Source organism: Pleurodeles waltl, chromosome 10 (assembly GCF_031143425.1).
Source record: "Pleurodeles waltl isolate 20211129_DDA chromosome 10, aPleWal1.hap1.20221129, whole genome shotgun sequence".
Lineage (NCBI taxonomy): Eukaryota > Metazoa > Chordata > Amphibia > Caudata > Salamandridae > Pleurodeles > Pleurodeles waltl.
Window position 1 is genome coordinate 104206420 of NC_090449.1, and position 21631 is coordinate 104228050.

General features: G+C 43.0%; 1 protein-coding gene across 1 annotated transcript in view; it reads right to left on the reverse strand.

Annotated features, from left to right (window-relative positions):
- BAIAP3 (BAI1 associated protein 3) overlaps window positions 1-21631 on the reverse strand; it is a 976697-nt gene that overhangs the window by 153442 nt on the left and 801624 nt on the right. Inside the window, exon 20 of the mRNA XM_069209880.1 lies at window positions 9771-9822. Within this exon, the coding sequence (XP_069065981.1) occupies window positions 9771-9822 (52 nt within the window). The remainder of the gene's footprint in view (window positions 1-9770; window positions 9823-21631) is intronic.

Sequence of the window (21631 nt, forward strand, 5' to 3'; positions counted from 1 at the left end):
TAACAGGCGCTATAGTTAGATTCATATTTATGGGCTTTTGGCCCTGGGTAGCATAGCGCGTCACATTGCTGCGCTGCCCTGCGTCAAACAGAAAGGGCAGGAACGTGCTGTACCTATAGTATACGGCGCAGTCTTGTCCTTTCCCCCTGTGCTGGTGCACAGTGGGCTGCCTAGCATCAACACAGGCACCGTTGCACTATGGTGCAAAGGTGTCTGCGTTGCATGCAGGATTGTTTTTGTGCTGGAAGGTGTACTGCCATTTGATGGAGTTTGTTTTGACCAATGACTTTGTGTTTCACCACTGCGCATATTAGTTGCTCAATGTTCACCAGTAGCACATGGTATGTTTTGTTCAGTTTAGCCGCCTATGGGCTTTGACATGGCATTAGCCATTACTTTCTGTATTCAGTTTAGCCGCCTATTGGCTTTGACATTGCATTAGCCATTACTTTCAGTTTACCCGCCTATGGGCTTTGACATTGCATTAGTCATTACATTCTGTATTCTGCCTATTGGCTTTGACATGCTGTATCCAGTCTAGCCGCCTATTGGCTTTGACATTGCATTCCTATTGACTTTGACATGATGTATTCAGTTTAGCTGCCTATTGACTTTGACATGCTATTAGATATTCTGCCTATTGGCTTTGACATGATATCATATATTACATTTTGTATTCAGCTCCGCTGCCTATTGGCTTTGACATGATATTATATATTGCATTTTGTATTCAGCTTAACTGCCTATTGGCTTTGACATGATATTATACATTACATTTTGTATTCAGCTCCGCTGCCCATTGGCTTTGATATGATATTATACATTGCATTTTATATTCAGCTCAGCTGCCTATGGGCTTTGACATGATATTATACATTGCATTTTGTATTCAGCTCAGCTGCCTATTGGCTTTGACATGACACTAGACATTGCATTTGATATTTAGGTTAGCTGCCTATTGCCTTTAACATGACATTGCATTTGATACTTAGGTTAGCTGCCTATTGCCTTTAACGTGGAGTTAGATCTTGCAGTTGAGAATCCAAGCTGTATTTTTCCAAGCTGTGTTTTTGAACCAAGATGTTTTTCTCACAGTAGACTAGACCTGATAAGAGAGGGTACATGGTGTTGTTCTCTCTGCTTGGGCTTGGGAACCGGAGTAGTCTTGGAGACCTGGCCAGTCTCCAAAAGGCTTGCTCAGTTTCCCAGGTCTGAGAGGAGGGGGCACACCTTTGTAACGAATGTAACAGGCTGCAGAGGGTCAGATTCGAATCTGCCGGACCTCGTGCTGGAGCTTGGCACCAGCTGCCAGCAATCCTGTGTGGGTAGATGAATCTCTTTCTCGCGGCTGACAAGGGGTCATCAGCTTGCAGACCTTAGAAAGATGAAGCTGTAAATAGTTTCCCACATGGTGAAGTATTTGTTTTGCTTTGCATTCAATATCTTATAAATATAACCTGCTGATATATTTTGTTTGATTAACGTGGACTTGAAAGCTTCTAATTCGTCATACATAAATATTGTGGTTGGGGAAGAATTAACAACAATAAAAGTCTTCTTTGACCTCAGAAGTGCATTTCTGTTGTGTTATGTTAGTGCTTAGAAACTAGATAAGAGGAAAGCACTACAATTGGTACCAGAAGTGGGGTCGGTCATTAAGAGGTGATTAAGAGGGTGTTGACGAGTTGGTAGATTTCTAAGTGCACACTTTAAAAGTGTAATTGTTTTTGTTGTTTGGAGAATTACAGAAATTGTTTTTTTGGAGAATCACAGTAGCACGGCAGACCATGTCTGAGAATGCATGTGTTGGTAAACTGCCCGATGGTGCTAAGAAAAACTGTGAATTGTTTTCTGTTTGGAGAATTACAGAAGCACAGCAGACCATTTTTGAAAAGGCATGTGTAGCTAAAATGCCTGATAGTGTTTTGAGAAATAATTTCTGTTGTACATATGTAGAAAAAGTGTCTTTTGGAAGTAATGATGACAGAAAGGTCTGGATACCTTTATCTGCTTACAGAGAAATGCAGGAGAAATGTAGGAAGTTGGAACATGAAAATAGGAATTTACGTGAGCAAATTAGCCAGGATACAATAATTCAAAATAATGCTGAAAGTTATAAAAATGAAGAATCTTTCTTGTCCCATTCCAGTAATGAGGGGGTTAAGACAGCTCCGAGCTGCACTGAGTTTTCGTGTGAGCCAGGGTTTTTGGCAGACAAAATGCATTCCTTAACTGATAACACGGACGAGAGAAACCAGAATGTGATTTACGAGTTACCGTTGCAAAATGCACAAGTAAAACGAAGGATTTTAGAGCAAGAGCCGACTTTCATTAGCTTGTTTGATTTTTGGAAAAAGAATAGCCCTCATTTGAGTGAAATCCTAACACTTTTGTATATGGTCACTGTGAAAAATTATATGCAGCTGCGCGCTTGTGATTTGGCAAATGAAATAATGCAGACTTTAGGTTTCTGCGCAGTGCAAGAAGGAAATACTTATGTACATGTAATTCAAGAACAAGGGAAGAAAATAGTGCCCCTAGCTAGGATCATACAATGGATCTGGTACTTGCAAGACAGGGCTAGAGTACCACAGATAAAAGAGTCCCCAATGAAGTTGAGTGCACCATTTGAATTCGTGTCCACTGAAGATAAAAAGCATGTTTGTTTTACTAATGATTCATTGACTGAAATGTTGTTTTCTGGCACAGTAGAAGGAACAGCGTTGTATAATGTGTGTCAGATTTTAAAGCAAGAGCTACGTGAGATGTGTCATTTTTACGCTGATTTTTGGTTCATTGCTAATGTTTTAGCACCTAACTGGTTCAATTACCTTGCAGATGTTAATGAGAAAAATTCAGAGAGAGAAGTGTTCACCCAGAATTCTGCCTTAGTGGGGATGGCTAAGTGGGTGCCCCAGAAATGTGAACAGCTGAGAGAAAAAGCCACTTACAGGTGGGCAGAGATGAGAGAGATGCACATTCCCCTAGATTTGATAAAAACTGTGCAGCACGCACAAAAGCAATCTGTCATGCAAGCAGTCACAGAGCAGTTGGGGAGAGGAAAGTTACCAGAACAGAAATGGCAAAGTGATCAGGTTTTAGGGAGAGTGATTGCTGCAGATTACCAAGGAAAAATCGAAATTATGCTGATACCTAGAAAAGAATCTGATTCATTCATACAAATTGGAGACAGAATGGCCCAAATTGACAAAAGTGCAGTGAATGGAGGTTTGGTAAAGAATGAGTCTGCCCCAGCCCTTCTGACAGTGCAAGAAAAGGGAAGCTGTGGCGCAGCAGATAAAAACCTCAGTACTGATGTGTGGGCTGAAGCCCCAAGTGACCCTCCAGAACCTGCAAAAAATATAACAAAGGGCCCCAAAAACGTCCTGCTGATTATAAAACAGGGAAAGAAAGAGGAAGGGTGCAGTTTAAATGAAAAATGTTATTTGCAAGAAAAGTCATACTTGTTTCTTTTGCAGATCCTACCACGTTTCGCCACTGTCCCTGAGTGTGCTGGGTGGTCCCCCTTCCGGTGTGTGCGTGTGGGGTCGGGGAAGGGACCGAACCCCCAACCTGAACCTGGCTGAGTAAAGTGCCAGCACCATGGATCCATTTTGCGCAAACTGCGCCTTCAGTTCAAGTTCAACTTGTTTGATTGCATTCTTCCACTGGAACTAAGCTGTGTTTTTTTTTTTTTCCCCCTCTCGTATGGAACTCTGACTTTTGCTTACCTTCCAGCAAACCTTTCAGGTGGACCGTGCATCTTTACATGAGTAGAACTCATGCCACATCAAATTGCTAACACTGTTGAATTAGAGACTCATTCAGAGTATAAAAATTGCCCAGTCTTTTCTATGTAGATGTATCTGATGTGAAAGGTTATGAAACAAATGTGTTAATCTACTTCTATTGCTTTACAGGGATTGCTTTGATCATTCAAATCTGACTTGCTGATAATGTTTTTTTTTGTGCTGATGTTTTTTTTTGTTTTTTGTTTTTGTTTGAAACAGGAGATATGTGAAACAAAAATTCATTGGTCAAAGGGCGGAATGTACTGCCATTTGATGGAGTTTGTTTTGACCGATGACTTTGTGTTTCACCACTGCGCATATTAGTTGCTCAATGTTCACCAGTAGCACATGGTATGTTTTGTTCAGTTTAGCCGCCTATGGGCTTTGACATGGCATTAGCCATTACTTTCTGTATTCAGTTTAGCCGCCTATTGGCTTTGACATTGCATTAGCCATTACTTTCAGTTTACCCGCCTATGGGCTTTGACATTGCATTAGTCATTACATTCTGTATTCTGCCTATTGGCTTTGACATGCTGTATCCAGTCTAGCCGCCTATTGGCTTTGACATTGCATTCCTATTGACTTTGACATGATGTATTCAGTTTAGCTGCCTATTGACTTTGACATGCTATTAGATATTCTGCCTATTGGCTTTGACATGATATCATATATTACATTTTGTATTCAGCTCCGCTGCCTATTGGCTTTGACATGATATTATATATTGCATTTTGTATTCAGCTTAACTGCCTATTGGCTTTGACATGATATTATACATTACATTTTGTATTCAGCTCCGCTGCCTATTGGCTTTGACATGATATTATACATTGCATTTTATATTCAGCTCAGCTGCCTATGGACTTTGACATGATATTATACATTGCATTTTGTATTCAGCTCAGCTGCCTATTGGCTTTGACATGACACTAGACATTGCATTTGATATTTAGGTTAGCTGCCTATTGCCTTTAACATGACATTGCATTTGATACTTAGGTTAGCTGCCTATTGCCTTTAACGTGGAGTTAGATCTTGCAGTTGAGAATCCAAGCTGTATTTTTCCAAGCTGTGTTTTTGAACCAAGATGTTTTTCTCACAGTAGACTAGACCTGATAAGAGAGGGTACATGGTGTTGTTCTCTCTGCTTGGGCTTGGGAACAGGAGTAGTCTTGGAGACCTGGCCAGTCTCCAAAAGGCTTGCTCAGTTTCCCAGGTCTGAGAGGAGGGGGCACACCTTTGTAACGAATGTAACAGGCTGCAGAGGGTCAGATTCGAACCTGCCGGACCTCGTGCTGGAGCTTGGCGCCAGCTGCCAGCAATCCTGTGTGGGTAGATGAATCTCTTTCTCGCGGCTGACAAGGGGTCATCAGCTTGCAGACCTTAGAAAGATGAAGCTGTAAATAGTTTCCCACACGGTGAAGTATTTGTTTTGCCTTGCATTCAATATCTTATAAATATAACCTGCTGATATATTTTGTTTGATTAACGCAGACTTGAAAGCTACTAATTCGTCATACATAAATATTGTGGTTGGGGAAGAATTAACAACAATAAAAGTCTTCTTTGACCTCAGAAGTGCATTTCTGTTGTGTTATGTTAGTGCTTAGAAACTAGATAAGAGGAAAGCACTACAGAAGGAACACCTTCTTACTCAAAAACAATGCTGGGAGGCTTTTCCTTTTTCTATGTGTGCAGTAGAATGCAGCACACATAGGAAGAGGAAAAAACGAGGAGAAATAAATATATTTCTCCTCATTACATCTCCACTGGGGAGGCGTAAGGTTTTGGCACATCACCTGGTTCACAAGTCCGCATAAATCTGGAGTTGCTTCAAAATCCATGATGTTGTGTGGGAACACCCACCGCAACGCCCATGGAATGCCTTCCTTGCGCAGAGTAAGGTAATGCAACCTTACTCCATATCTATGAGGACATTCAAAGCCATGCAAAGTGGCTTTGCATGACTTCATAGATATGCTTTCAAGGTTTGCGCAGGTGTTGCATTACAAAAAGTAATGCAATGGTGGTGACTGAGGAGGTCATTTAAATATGCCCTTAAATGTGAAGAGCTCAGTTTGATTTAACTGTCTCCGTGGTTGGTTTTATGGCTTACAGCAATGTTTTGCATTACAGGTCTTGCCTTTCAAACATTTTAATAGTTACATTATTTATGTAAAAAAGGAAAAAATCGATGCTAACTTCTTGTTTGCATGATTAAATGTGCTACTGTAAACTATTGTGAGCATGTAAGGGGTTTACAAGTTTGAAAAATATATATTGTTGTAGTTCTTTTTTTGTTGTACTTGCTATGGTTTGTATTAATCAACACAATAACTTTTTTTAATTAAGGGGCAGATTTATGAAAGGTGGGGCTGAACTAAGTGCAATGCCACTTTTCTTGAGCCCTTTAGTGCCCCCCTTTGGCCACCAATTGTGTACCGTATTTCAAATATGGCACACCATGGAGCAGGGTAGGGGGCAATAGCGTCAACATGTTTGATGCTATTAATGTACTTTTCAGGGTTAGTGCCACAATTTTGGTGCTAACCCTGAACACTACATCGGAGCCCATTGTAACCAATGGTGTGCCCCAAAAATGCAAAAAAAATGGTGCAAAGTCCCCCTTGCATGCATTATGCTTGGTGCATAAGCGGTTACAAAGTGGTGGAATGCATGCATTGCGCCACCTTGTAAATCTGGTGTGGTGATTTTGGCCTCCTTGGGCCACATTAGTGTAAAAAAATTGTGCTAATGTGGCACAAGGAGGCGCTAGGCCCTCTTAAATCTGGGTCCCAGAGTTTCTAACTTATGAGTTAGAAAGATTTTTGGCAACCTGCGTTAAGATAGTCGGCCCAATAATTTGCACATGGCTTTGTTAGTCAGCTTTATAGACTCTCTGATGTAATACATAGTTGCTGCATTTTTAGGTAAAAATGTGTGTTACATTCCACTACTCCAGGGTATGCTCTGTTCTCCACTTGGGTTGTTTTGTGCCCTCTCTGCTGTCCCATATCCATGCCACTTCTTTATATTCTTTATATTACATGTCAAGACTTTTGCACTTAGCAAAATGTGTTTTTTCCAGCAATATGAATAATAGACCATCTTGTCTAGCTGTCTGTAGTAAAATTATCAGAATAGTTAACTATGTCAATCATGAAGGTGAGGTTGTAGTAAATATTCTTTTGATGTGTGTGAGAAATTGGGTTGCTGGTTGAGTGCCATGTGAGCCTTGGTAAAGCACCAACTATAAACCCTTACCATGGTAAGGATCAAGCCTTAATCTGTGCTCAGTCACCTGGTAGTTTGCCACAGAGCAGTCAAACTTAACTTAGAGGCAAAGTGTGAAGTATTTGTGCAAAACTTCAAACAGTAAAATAGTGAAAACACCACACTAAAAGATCCCACACCAGGGTAGAAAATAGATCAAAATATAATACATAAAACAAGATTAAAATGACAAAGATCCAATCAGTAGAACAGGGGTTATGCATTTATAAAGAATAAACTGAAAATAGCACATAAAAGCATAAAGCACCAACTGCAGCTATCTGGTGGTGCTAGACCGGATCAAAGTCAAAAGTCCAGGCTGGCCACAATGTAGTGCAGGTCAGATACAGTCTTAGGTTAGACCGGCTGATGATATTTACCTTTTAAAGTTTTGTGCCAAGAGACCTGTCCGCCTTGGAGATGGTCGTGAGGAGCAAGGAAAGAACTATGGATGGTGGTCGATGTGGTGCAAAGAGCAGGCTGGGTATCGCATATGGGCAGGCTGGTGCTTCAAATTGGTGGTCCCCTGCAAGGGGTCGATGCTGCTGTGCAAAGAGACAGTCTGGCAGTGGCTCACACTGAACTTTGGTGCAAACAGTGCGGTTTCAGTTTGAGCAGGTCTATTTGCGGTCACAAAGAGCCAAAAAAGATTGATTTCAAGAGCTTGTGATGCACTCCAAGGGTCCAGGACTTGGGAGACACCATGTGGGGGTCAGGAACTTACTGAAGTCTAGCAGCTGTTAGGGAACCTTTTATGTCCCTAAGGCTCAGATCAGGAGTACAGCACACTAGCCCTGGGAGTCACTCTGGGGTCCTGGATTCAAGATGGGTTGCAGGCCCAATACTTCCTCCTCAGGCAAGAGGGCAGCTGGTCAGCACTGCAAGGCAGTAGCTCCTTTAGATAAGCTGTCCAGCAGAGTGGCAGTCCTTTCAGCAGAGAGATAGGCTGCAGGCCACAAATGGCTAAGACAAGAGCATGGCAAAGTTCTTAAAGTGGCATTTTCAGAATTGTAATTTATAATCCAACTTCACAATAAATTAGGATTTTAAATTAGGATTCCATCGAAATCAAGCCAACGCTGGATACCTTTCCCATTTGGAAATTACATTTATAAACTGTTATACGTCAATTTCAATTTTATCCTACGGGAGAGGTAGGCCTTGCAGTAGTGTAAAATGGCTGGAAGAGTTTTTCACTACCAGGATTGATAAAACTTACATTTACATATCCAACACTTTAAATACACTGTACCCTGCCCTTGAAGCTGCAGAGGGCCTACCTTAGGGGTGACTTATATGTAGTCAAAAGGACGTTTTGGGCTTGGCAAAAGGTTAACTTTGCCAGGTCGAAATGGCCTTTAAACTGCACACACACAGGCTAAAAGGGCAGGTTTGAGACATGTTTGAAGTGCTAAAGTGGGTGGCACAATCAGTGCTGCAGACACACCAGTAGCATTTACTTTACAGGCCCTGGGCACATGTGGTACATTTTACTAAGGACCTACAAGTAAATTAAATATGCCAATTGGGAATACACCAATGGTATCAATGGTTTTAAGCAGAGAGTTCAATCACTTTAGCACTGGTTGGCAGAGGTAAAGTGTGAAGAGTCCTAATGCCATCAAAAATGAAGTCAGCAAAAACAGGAGGTCTGAAGGAAAAAGTCAGGTGGGAAATGACTTCAAGGAGGTCAGGTCTAGCAATGTGTTAAGGAGTACATTTGTCTGTTGAAGCAGGGACTTTTGCATAATTTTTGGCTGTGTTCAGATAACAATGGGCCCTAACTGCAACAGATTAGCAGTTGTTTTCCTTTCGTGTATAGAATAGTGCTGAACGAAATGGTAGTAATGAAGCTGAGCTGTGTGTTTTGATACTTTAATTCTCAAATATCTTTACTTACTTAGGGCCTGATTACGAGCCTGGAGGACCAAGGAACTCCAGACTCACGGTGATGGTCAGACAGCTGCACTTCAGGCGGTCAGACCGCCACATTACGACCCTGGCGCTCGCACCACCACCGGACCGAGGTCATCGTCAGGAACATGGTTACCTATGGGCTGAAGGTGGGCAGACTTGTGGTCAGCCACTGCAGCGCTGAACTCAGAGCCGCTATGATGATCACGACTCCTGTTTCCGCCCGCATTTCTATGGCGGGACCCCGACATGGAAAGGCTAGAGGAAACCAGTGCAGTGGGCCACAGGATCGCCCAGTATCCTCGGAATGCACACTGTCTGCACTGCAGCAGAGGTCAATACCATAGCACTGTTCACGCCGGTCTGACAGGTGGGAACATCGTAGTAATATGTTCCCACTGGTCAGCATGGTGGGAACATCGTAATACGACTGGGGGGGAGACAGCCGGTATGATGGCTGACTCCTCCCGCGGCTTTGGCAGGCAGAGATTTCCAACCACCAAAGTCGTAATGAGCCCCTAAGGCACTAATTTGTTTGGGAGATAGATATGGGATTGAGACTAGGACTCCCGTTGGATAGCATTATTATTATAGCTGTATCCATAATTTATGGAAATTACACAGGTTTATGAATTATAGAAAATTATTCAGAAAGATGATGTCAGCACTATAAAGTGTGGGTAGTGAATGTACTGATTTTGTGCAATAAAAGCAGCTAAGTATGTAACACACTCATACACTTGTATTCTGGAAATGTGTACAAATCTGCATAAATAGTGCATGACTTACTAGATTTTCAAGTTGGTGGTAGGCAATGCTGAACAGGTCCACCTTCACGATACTGAAAATGAGATATAAAAGTGAAAGTTAGTCTAAGAATGTATGAGGATATTGTTGGGCATAAATCTTTGAAGTATGTCCTTCAGGCATAGCCAATTTTTCAAGCACCTCTTCACCCTCTTTGATACCGGTTGGTTCAAAATATTCTTAGACTGTGCTAAAGCAAGATATGCTGCCTTTAATATCCAGCTTTCATGACCTCAGAGGCACGTCTTTGATGGTCTGGCTACTGACATTTTGCATCAAAAGACACTTTATAGTACACTTTGCTCCTGGGGACAGGTTAAAAACAGAGTGATTCGCTGGACGGTGATAATTGTATAAAAACAGATATTATAGGAGAGCATTTTAAAATATATACATACATTCAGCAGGAGCAGAGTTTCAAAATAACATTATGTGCCAAATTTAAACAACTTTTAAGTCATATTTCAAGCATGATGTTGGAAGTTTGCAAATCACTTGAGCAAGAAGTAATTCTTCCAATATGAAAAATACTAATGTCTGTTAAATAAAATGAAATGATTGAGCATGATATCCCGTTACTAATAGCCAATTATTCATTAAACACATTTTGAAATGGCCAACGAATAACCTATATCAGTGCTTTTAAATGTCATTACTACTGTGAGAGATCATAAACAGTTCATATGATTCAATCCTATGACCCAGGACAATTATATTTTAATCAGTGCTCGAAGACTTGACCTCCGCAATTAGCCCACCAATTACTCTCATGTTATGCATAGAAAAAAGGCACTAAATGCTTAGCCTTTTCAGAATCACATTTAAGGAACACACCTTTGCATCACAGTACAAGGGTGTCTGCCTAAGTCTTGCATAGGTTTTTACTGGAAGGGTACCCCTCAAGTGCAAAATATAATACCTAGACTGACTGTAAAACAGTACGGCGTGACACACATGCAAAGTCAGAAAAGAAAGAGAAAATAAAACTGTTCCTCCTTTTAACACCTGCTTCAAAGTGGGATAATGCTTTGGCACAAAGCCCTGTCTATTATTGTTAGCCAATAGGGTTTTGCATCCAAAAGCATGGCTGATTTCACAAGTACATCCATGTACCACCCAGGTAACACCCCGCTGATGCAGAGTAAGGCAAAGCAGTGGTTTGTAACTCTGGCCCTTCATTTCTATGCAACTGTGATGGGTATAACACTACTCACAAATTAACCTCTGCAGAGCAAACTCCTTTTATATCCCAAACATATCCTGCCCTTTACACCTGTAATAGAGCACTCGTATTCCAGTTCCCAATTGCGCATACTTACAGTTTATTCCTCCCTGGGTATAGAAAGGCCTGATAGGACACTGGGTTTGTTCACAGACTCTGTTACCTTCTTGTCTTGGACCATTTAGAGTTCACTAAGAGGCACTGCCTCCACCTACCCTCCAGGACCGCTATTAGTTATTATGTGCATACATGATGAGTACTGTTCTTTACCAGTTGGAGAATGAGAGGATGTACCGACAGGTTGCATTTTCCTGATCACTATAAAATACCTTTCAATTCTCTCCCCAAACCCAATCTCCTTTTCACCATTGGCGACGAGTACTGTGAGGGGTGCGGAGGTCAGTTATTCCATTACGGAAACAGGAGCATTAGTCTGTTGGTTGGATGTTCAATACTTTAGAACCTCCACAAAGAGAAGATCTTTTGAATTAAGGATGGACCACAAGCTGCGTGTTCATCTATTCTCCACAGAGTGGGCTGGCAAAGGGACACTGCTTATTGCAAAGTGGGTATACCACTTAAAGGAATATGTGTTCAGTGTTAAATAGGAGACGGGTGTAAGGGACATTACACTGATTGTCTGGTTTTCCTAAAGACGTTGAGGATTGTGAAGACGAGGGTGACTGGTTAGTGGCTGAAATTAGTCAGGTATGCATCAGGGTAGTGATGAAAGAAGAATGTTATCTTGAGACATCTAGGGACGAGGTTTTGTTAAAGGGAAGGAAAAACTTATCCAGGGTTTAGTCAAGAGAACTGAGTTAGATCTTGAGTTTAAGTGCAATCAAATTGGTGTAGTCAGAATTGTCCAAATTGGTTGCCATCTAATAAGAGGTGACAGGTTGGTGGTGGTGCCAGCAGGATTGTGGAGCAAGTTGGTGGCATTGCAGCACAAAGACCATATTGGCATGTCTGCCAGAAATACAAGTGCATGGACCAGCAGTTTGAGGCACGTGAGGGACTGTTTGGCTTGTGCCTGTAGTGACAAATCACAAGTAATAAAGGAAACTCCAGGGATTCCCATGACATTTCCTGAATATGCATTACAGAAGGAAGCCATGGCCATTTTTAGCCCTTTATGTTTTCAGGCAAGAAAGATTAGTATGCTTTGGTACTTGTTGATTACTTCTCTAGATAGCCAGAAGTGAGTTTCTTCAATGAGGTGAAAATGGAGAATGTTGTTACTTGTTATCAAGATTTTCAGAAGGGAAGGTTAACCTGAAGAAATTATTACAGACAATGGTCCACAGTTTGTTTAATAAGAGTTGGAGATGTTACTCACCACCAGGGGGTGAAACATCACATGACTGTGTTTTTACGTCACCCTTTAAAGAACAGGTTGGTGAAGGGTTTTAATAGAGTGTTGGAGTGATTGCAATTGGCATACAGAGTGGGTTAAACTGGAGGGAGAAGGCGACATGAATGTTATGGAGCCTCAGAACCACTCCACCCACAATGGCAGTGAAGTTTCCATTTTTTGTTGAAGTGAAGAAAACTGTGTACTAGACCTCCTTGCAGATGGATGAATAGAGTTGGTGTACATGAAACTGATCAAGCCCAAGTTTCCCAGGAGTCAGAATGACAAGTTGGATGGTGTGGAATGGAGGTTTTGCAATAGTGACTGGTGAAAGCTGGAGGTTGCATGAGGAAACGAGTGTCCAAGTGGTCTACTCCTAAAGTGCAGTGAGCTGGGACTGAGAAACTGGGAAAGAATAGGCCAGAATGTAAGATCCAAATATTCAGCTAACCAAACTAGTGGACACTGTCTGAAAAGATTAAATACAAACATTGCATGGTTAAGTGATTCAAAATTTTACACAGTCAACATTAATATTATTACATTTTCACTGCCTGACCATTGCAAAAATGACATTTTGTATCAATTGGGTTACACAAGTGTAGGTCCAGCAACAGTGCACATTTAACAAGACACTTGCTGGGCACTAGGGCAATTTATGAAATGTGAGTCAGGGGTTTTTGCCTGGATATGACAGCAGAGCCTTTGTAAGTGTTTTGATAGTTCATATGAACCCAGTGCCCTTGAAGTATTAGACAGACATAGGGCCTCATTATGAGGGTGGGGTTTGGACCGCTGCGGATGCGGCAGTCAGATCGCCACGTTCCAACCTTGGTGGTCTGACCGCCAGCTTCGCCAGGATCATGGATCCAGGTGTCCTGGCTGTGGTGGAGATCCTAATCCATCAGGGCAGTGCTACATGCTGCGCTGTCCTGCGGATTAAGACCTCATTCTCTGCCAGCCTTTTCATGGCAGTAACACCGCCATGAAAAGGCTGGCGGAGAACAAGTGCCGAGGGGGACATGGGGTCTCCTGCACTGGCCATGCACTTGGCATGGGCAGTGTAGGAGCCCCCCTGCCCAGCGCCGTCTCAATGTTCACTGTCTGCTTTACAGACAGTGACCATTGCGAGGGTGCTGGTGCACCCTGCCGGCTACTGCATTAACACTGGCTCGATTACAAGCCGGTGACAATGCTGAAGCCTGTATCCTGTTAGGCTGGCGGGTAGAAACATAGGTTTTCGCCCGACAACCTAGCGGGAAACTCGTAATGACTCCAGTGGGGAGGTCGCCACGTAGGCGGTGGCCACCCTGTCAGGAGTTTGGCAGACGGACTTTCCCATCCACCAAACTCAAAAAGAGGCCCATAATGTCATGAACTATGTGGTACACATATTACACCAGAGAGAGGTTTGCTAGGCCAAATCACTCATGATAGTATGGGCATTCACAAACTTTGACCTAGTCTTGAACCTTCAACTGTTCACTGTTGAATGGGAATTATTACTGCTTACTTGGCAGCAGTTGTACAATTGTGAAGTGGTAAAGCCATTTACACTTGATAAGCATATGGTTGTGGGTAGCTGTCTTGCTAACAGAGCCATTAATGGCTGTAAATAAAGGTTTATGAATGGAAATGTCTCTATGAAATGGTCCCCTGTGTAAGTTACAGTTATATGTGACTACCTAGACAACACACACTGGGCCAGATTCAAAAACTGCATTGTGTAGGACAGTGTAGTAAAGTAAAGTAGGAATATAATAGTACAACTTATTTACTACAAAAAGCAATTTTGTAACCTGTAGGTGTAAATATCCACCTCCACCTTCTCTCTTACCTGTTCTATGGTGGGACCTCCACACACAGAAGTTTACTAGTTAATTTTAAATGTTGGCGGGACCATAGGAAGTGGTGGGAAAATGAGGAATATCTATGATAACATGGAAGGGGTTTAGGGAGGATTACAGAGGAGTTTAGGGAAGGGTAAGGAGGGGTCTAGGGAGGGAGAAGCTATACAACCTCACCCCCAAAAAATAATAACGCCCTCATTTACAAGCCCTATGGCGCCTGACGGCGCAGCAAGTGTCTTGCTGCGTTGCCTTGTGCCACCGGGAAAGGGCAGAAATGCGCTGTATCTACAAGATACGTGCATTTCTGTCCTCTTCCCATGTGCTGGCGCACAAATTGCTGCCTAGTGCCAATGCAGACACCCTTGCACCATGGTGAGAGAGGCGTTTCCTCTTTCGCTCTGTGTTGCACAATGCAGCACACATAGAAAGAGGAAAAAACGGGGAGAAATAAAGATATTTCTCCTCGTTGCAGCACTTCTACGCCACCTCTGATGTGGCATATGAATCTGATGCATTCCAAGACTTGTAAATCTAGGAATGCATCAGATTCCTTAGCGTTCCATGGGTGTACCCACAGCAGCACCCCTGGAATACCCTATTCACACAGTTTTATGCGTGAAAAGGAACTGGGAATATAAACACCCCTAAAAAAATGGTCAAACCAGCCACACTCGCTTCCTCCTCTCACACATTTGTCTGTCTCCCTTTATCTTTCCTGTCTATTTTTGCTCTGTCTATCTCAAAGCATGCACACTGCCTGCTGCAATTAACTTTAAGAAGCTGTATAATATAGCAGAGGTAGCAGCAGCATCCCCCTGGTTACAAGAACTGGCCACTAAAGCCTCCAGCTCATCATGGAACCGCCTGAAATGAATGGGCAGCCTGGTGATGGCCCTCAATGTACTCCTGCCCAGCCACCTTGGAGTAAGCCCATTACCACAGATGGTCATTCACAGGTACTTTAACACACCCCTGTAGAAAGTAATGGAGGCAGCGACCTAAAATAGGACCCCATAGGACAAAATGTTTTAAAAAAAAAATCAACTATTTAAAAATAAATAAACAATTTATTTTATGTTATAAAATTATACTTAAATACATATTATTTCCCTACACAATCCGGCAACACTAAAAAATGGTGCATATCTAAAAGTAGTAAATTCATTAAAAAGTGCAGGGGTAAATGTACACATGTAGATGTATTCACATGTAAATGCACCTATATGTATAGGCCTCGTATTGTATCACTAAATACCCTAGTCATCTACGATGTCTAGTGACAACTCTACGGTTCTTCATACATTAGCCCTAAAGGACAGGAGTGGTGAGTCAACTCAATAGGGTTGAGCATTAAGGGGTTGAAAATGATGAATTCTGCACTTCACAACACACATTCCTGTGCATGTATATTGCAAGATTGCTTCCAATCCAGCTGGGTGGAATGCTTCATCAAAGTGGTAAGTTTGAGCACTTAAGTTCATTTTAGTATGAGCCTGATGGCTGTCAATCCTTATCCTTGAAAGAAAATCATTATACTATTGGGTTTTTGTTGTATAATATTTCTCAATATGTGTTTTTGTAAGATTATAGTTAAACCCAAGATATTGTCTTTCAAAAAACACACAGATTAACAAAAACCCACAATTTTAAAATAAAAGAAGAGAGGAACAATGAGAAGGAAGCACTCAACCTAAATAAATACATAATCTAAAAATTATAATTAGTCAAGCTGTTTCCCAAAACTAAATTTCATACTATTTCCCTTTCAACGTATTCTCTACAATGACTACAAATGTAACCGATTTAGCTGATTGTTCATCCAAAAAACAAAATTTAACAGCTGTTATCACCGTTCTACAACCAGTTATCCAAAAGAGTGTGCAGGGCAATCTTTTTCTGTTTTCAAGCAAAGTTGGTGACACACATAAAATATGAACAATAGTTTCACGACCAATAGGACAAAGTCTATACTAAAGGTCATTAGGTATGTCCCTTGCCGATGAGCTCTCAAATGCGACTAAGATATATATATATAAAAAAAAAGGATATTTTACACATGGATTATTTGAACTATTCAATTAGTATTGCAGAGTGGATTTAAAATATTCACATATAGGGGAATATTTATCACTGGGGTTGCGTCGCTCTTGAACTACACCACATGGTGTATGTGCCACACAAGCCCAAAATGAGATTTATCAAGCCACCCAAGGCTGGCCAAGAGTGCACTTCTAAAGTTACTGCAGCCAAAAAGGACCCTAAACAGTAGTAAATGTACTGTAGCTCAGACCTAGAGTAAGGCCAGTAAAAACTGTAGAGGATTTGCAGAAACACAAAGCTCGAAATTTAGTAACCCTGCAAGCAAATTAGTTTGGTACTAAAAAGGCAATCTCCCACAAAATATGCTACATGACTCATTACGAGTTTGGCAGTCTGAGGACCGCCATGTTGGCAGCCCGACCACAAACATCCTGGCGTAGAAGACCGACAAATTATGTGTTTGGCGGTGGTGCACATAGAAGACCATCAAAGCACCACCGGCACCGCCAGTGCTGTCAGACCGCTGCAGAGATTGGAGCCAACACCATTCTGGCAGAGACCATGTATCCGCCTGACTCATTACGAGGGTGCACACCACCATCATTCCCACCGCTGTCGGACCACCATGGAACACCAGGCAGAAGCCATACTCGTCCAGAGCTGCCATGGAATCACAACTAAAAGTTGTCCCGCTGCTCCTGCTTGCAAAAAGACAACGGAATCACCACCGACAAGGACGACAACAACTGTAAGTACACACGCTTACCTGTTACATATGTACAATGAATGAAGTTGAACTGAAACATAATATACCAGAGGGAGGGGGGGTGAGAGCTATACTCACACTTAACATTACAGTGACATACACACACACAAACAACAAATACACCAACACAGCAAGAACACACGTCAAGAACACACAGTTACGCACGGCAACACAGCACAGGCCCAGCCTCACAAATACACATACAACATACAAACTCGTAAAAACAACACCACAACAGCACAAATATAAGCACATGTCAAACACTCACTACCAACACTGGCCAGGGACTTCACACACAAATAACACAATGTACAACCAGCTGTGATGGAACACACACAATTACACCATCAGCCAGCATAGCAATCAACACACACATCACACAGTACAACAAACCTATCATGCCATGCACAATACACGTAGACTGAAACAGTTTCAACACACAAAGCCACACAGCACTACAACAAACACATATCATCACTAACACAACACACCACCATGACAACAACAACATTGCATCTACAAACATATACCCATCACACAAAACACACCTATCCTTTGGGGATAAAAGCACTGCACACAACTTCACAGACTGCTCAGACAATACCCAAAGCATCAAGCAGCAAACACATACAAATATACTGGCACACAACCAATGCCAGCCAGGAACAACTTAAACCTAGGAAAGGAAATGCAGAACGAAGAAGTAACCAAAAAAACAACTGGTTGGTGATTTTAATGTAAATAATAGGGATTAAATTACGTTTGTGTAAGGCCATAGGCCAGTCCATTGTCCATGATAAAACAGCATCAAAGGCACTAAATGGTGCCTCTACTTGACTCCTGACTGCCAGTAACCTCCACAGGTAGGGGCATCAAGGGGGCAGGCAGGCACCTCAGGGATTCGTGGGAGTGGTGAGGGTGGGGAGTTTGGGCTTTGGCTTGGGAGGGGGGGGGGTTTAGGCTTTGACTTGGCAGGGTGTTGGACCTTTTTGGGAGGGATGGACTTCTTTTTTCAGTGAGGAGGGGGCATGGCTGCTGACATGGAGGTTAGGGAAGACCTTGGATGTGGAAGGGATGGCTTTGGGGAGGGAAAAAGTCCTTTTAGGGGTGTCACGTGGGAGTAGAGAAAAGGTCAAACTCAGGAAGGAAAATCTTTTTAGAAACACAGGGGTGGCCATCAGAAGGGGGTTTGGGTGTGGAGGGAAAGGGAAAGGGAGTGATTGTTTGACATTTAGGTGTGGATGTCTTGGGTGCATGTTTGTGCGAGGTATGCTTATGGGTGTCTGTTGGGTGGGTGAGTGAAGGTGTTTGTGTGTCATGGGCTGAGGGGGTGGAGGTGCTGGGGGATGCTGTGGTGGGTGGGTGTCTGTCTGTTGGTTCGGTGACTGCAGGTATGATGGATGTGCTGCATGTTGGCGTGTCAGTGGTTGTGGTATCTGTGAGTGTGGTGACTAAGGGTCTGCTGGGGTGCTGTCTGCAGGTAGGATAGGTGTGGTGGCTGGATCTGTGAATGTTGGTGTGGTGTCTGCAGGTGTGTCAGGTGTTGTATCTGCGATGCTGGGGGTCATGGAAATGTCAGGGCAAGTCGTGACTGTTGCTGAGTCTGCAGGTGGATGTTGTCTGTGTGCGTGTCGGTGGTGAGTCTTGTGGTGCTTATGTTTGTCTGGCTACCCTTGGATGCTGAGGTGGATGCATGCCTGTCTGTTTGTGTGCTTTGGCTGGGTCAGGGAAGGGGGGAATCAGACTGGGAAGAGGAAGGTGGAGGGGGGGATGGTAGACAAGGGGTGCCTGGCTGCTGTCAGTGTGGAGGCCAGAGCCTGAAAAGATCTCTCACAATGGTTGACTGATACACAGAGATCGACCTCAGGAGGTCAATAGCCTCCTTACTGAGGGCAGCAGAGCTAACAGGTGCTGGGGCAGAGGTGCCTGTGGTGAAGGAGATGTGGGTGGATACAGCCACCTGGGTGGGGAGCTACAGGGAGGGCAGTAATAGAATGGGGATGCCAGACAGAGAGGGCACTGGGCTGGTCCCAGATGGGTCTGCCACCACAAGGGAGTGGCCACTGCAGGAGGATTCCAATGAAGATGTAGTCGATCCGGTCTCCCCTGTGTAACTCCCCTCGCCCTCCGGGCTACTGGGTCCCTCGGTGAAGGTGGTGTTGTGACTGGAGGGCCTGTAGCCAGTACCTTCCACACTCGGTTGTGCCTCGTCTCCTTTGCCTGCCGGTCCTGATGCTGAAAAACAGAAAGTCAGGTATGGTCATCACAGTCACAAGATAACACTTCTACCATACAGTAAACATAAGTCTCATTATATCCTGTTCACCAACCCCCCCAGGAAGTGCCAGTTAAGTGCCAACATCATGTCACAACAAAATATGAAGTAGGTTCTTCAATATAAACATTGTTATACACCAGCTAAGCAAGCTAACTGACACCTACAATACCAAGAATCAAGTTGACCAATTACACTGACCATACCATGACAAGGTGACTTTGCCACATGATATAGGTTCCCTATCCACAACAACATGGTCAAACACCAGTCAAAAAATAGTTTAGGAATCTCAGTTTGCTTACCACTAATCAAAAACACATACTCAACACATACAAATAGTTTACTCTGATGTAAAATACAAGGCTATGACAAATGCAAAGCAAAGGCAAGCACGCCTAGTGTAGACAAGCCATAACCTCTTCATTTTACATAGTTACAATCATACACCATAGACATATGGAAACCTGTAACAACTCAAATTCCCATTCATCCCAATTTCTGGTTAAGGGATCAGAACACATGGCACACAAACATCCACCAACAGTGATGTATCAATGATTGAAATTACAATGTGGACCAAGTCATCCAACTCATTGGTGTTCTGTAAAAGAAAATATCAGTCAAGTAAGGGCCAAGTAAGCTCAGACCTACGTTCCACACACAACCACAAGATGTCAAAAAGAATGCACCCCACATATGGACTACTACACTGTGCAGAAAGATGACAATCAGACCTACTTAATCATGCAATTAGTCCAATAGGCCACTGACTGAGTGGAAACATAACTATACATGTATCAGACATGGCAAGCCTTACATCTGTTTGTGTAGGATTCTCAGAGCCAGAACACGTGTGTTGCTAACATGACAGGTACACCTACCGTGATGCAAGCCACAAGCCTAGAAACACTCACAATACAACTTACAGGTGTATGCGAACATTCACACTTGCAACACATGGGTGCCATTGCCAACATTAGGTACCCAAACAGCCAGGACTCAATTGCCACATCCTTCAAAGCAACGGCAAGTAGACAAAACGGTTTCCAGTGTTGATTCTTACCTAAATCATTCAATTAATACATGGTGTTAACACATATTTGTCAAGAATTTAACTGTGAATAGGCTATCATTGTCTATGAATCATTCCTTGTAAAGTAAGCCCTAGGACAAAGCAGTGTGGCCACTTTCCACTACAGAACATTAGCAAGGTAGTAAAATTCCTAGCCTCTGATATGTATGTGTGCCCACTGAAATGTTGTAACACCTCAATGGTAACCAACATGCATGTTGTCTACTTTGATGAGACTCCACATATGTCTATGTACATCCCTCACTTACCAAGGGGGATAACATTGTAACAGGTGTGAAGGAGTTCACCTTGTATGTCATGTGACATGTCAGGTGGACATCACAGCCTCACATGCTGCTGTCACTTATCAGAAAGCATTCTAAAACTAGAGAAGACTAGAATATGTATGACTATTTTGCACATGGACAGGAACCTTGAGACATAGCAGAGGACAAAAATCAAGGACCTACACAACTTACCACCATGATATTGGGAGGATTGTCCTGTTGGTGGGGATGCACAATCATCACTGTAGGAAAAGCAATATAATGGTACACATATGACACAGTCAAATGTGCACCATAAGATGCTATTGTAATGAGGGGACTACATATTTGAGGAACGTGCCTCCAAATACATGGGTGTGTGCACACCTGAGTGCTATAAAAGACTACGGTACATCAATGTGTACACAGGAGATCTGTGACACTTTGAACTTACCACATTGTCAGAGCTGACATACTGTACCCCAACTCAATCACCTGGTAAAGAGACAAGCATAATTTAGGTCTGTACTTAACGCCTTGTGGCTGCTGTGCTCCCTTCAAACGCCATCCAACTCAGGGTAGGCCTCTGCCAAAATGCGAGCCATAGGGGGGGGTCATTGTCCAACGGGCACCCCGTCCTCATTGGGAGGACATCTCCAGCTGGGCCTCTGCAGTCTACGGGGCCCAGCGTCTCAGGTCCTCCCACCTCTTCCGACAGTGGGTGCTCTGCCAACTTTGGACCCCCTGGGTCTGCATTTTATTGGCAATGGCACACCAGATCCCCTTCTTCTGATGGGCGTTGACCTGCATGGATTACATAGAAAAAATAAAGATCGTCATGTTCACTTGTCCCATACTAAAACAGTCAGGGTAACTAACTAGGTAGTACAACTAGCCAAACACTGACAGTCTTGAACATCCCCTCCACTGATAGATGAGCATATGCAGTCAGGCCAGATGTGAGGTAGACAGAGGCAGACAACATGTATCTCCAG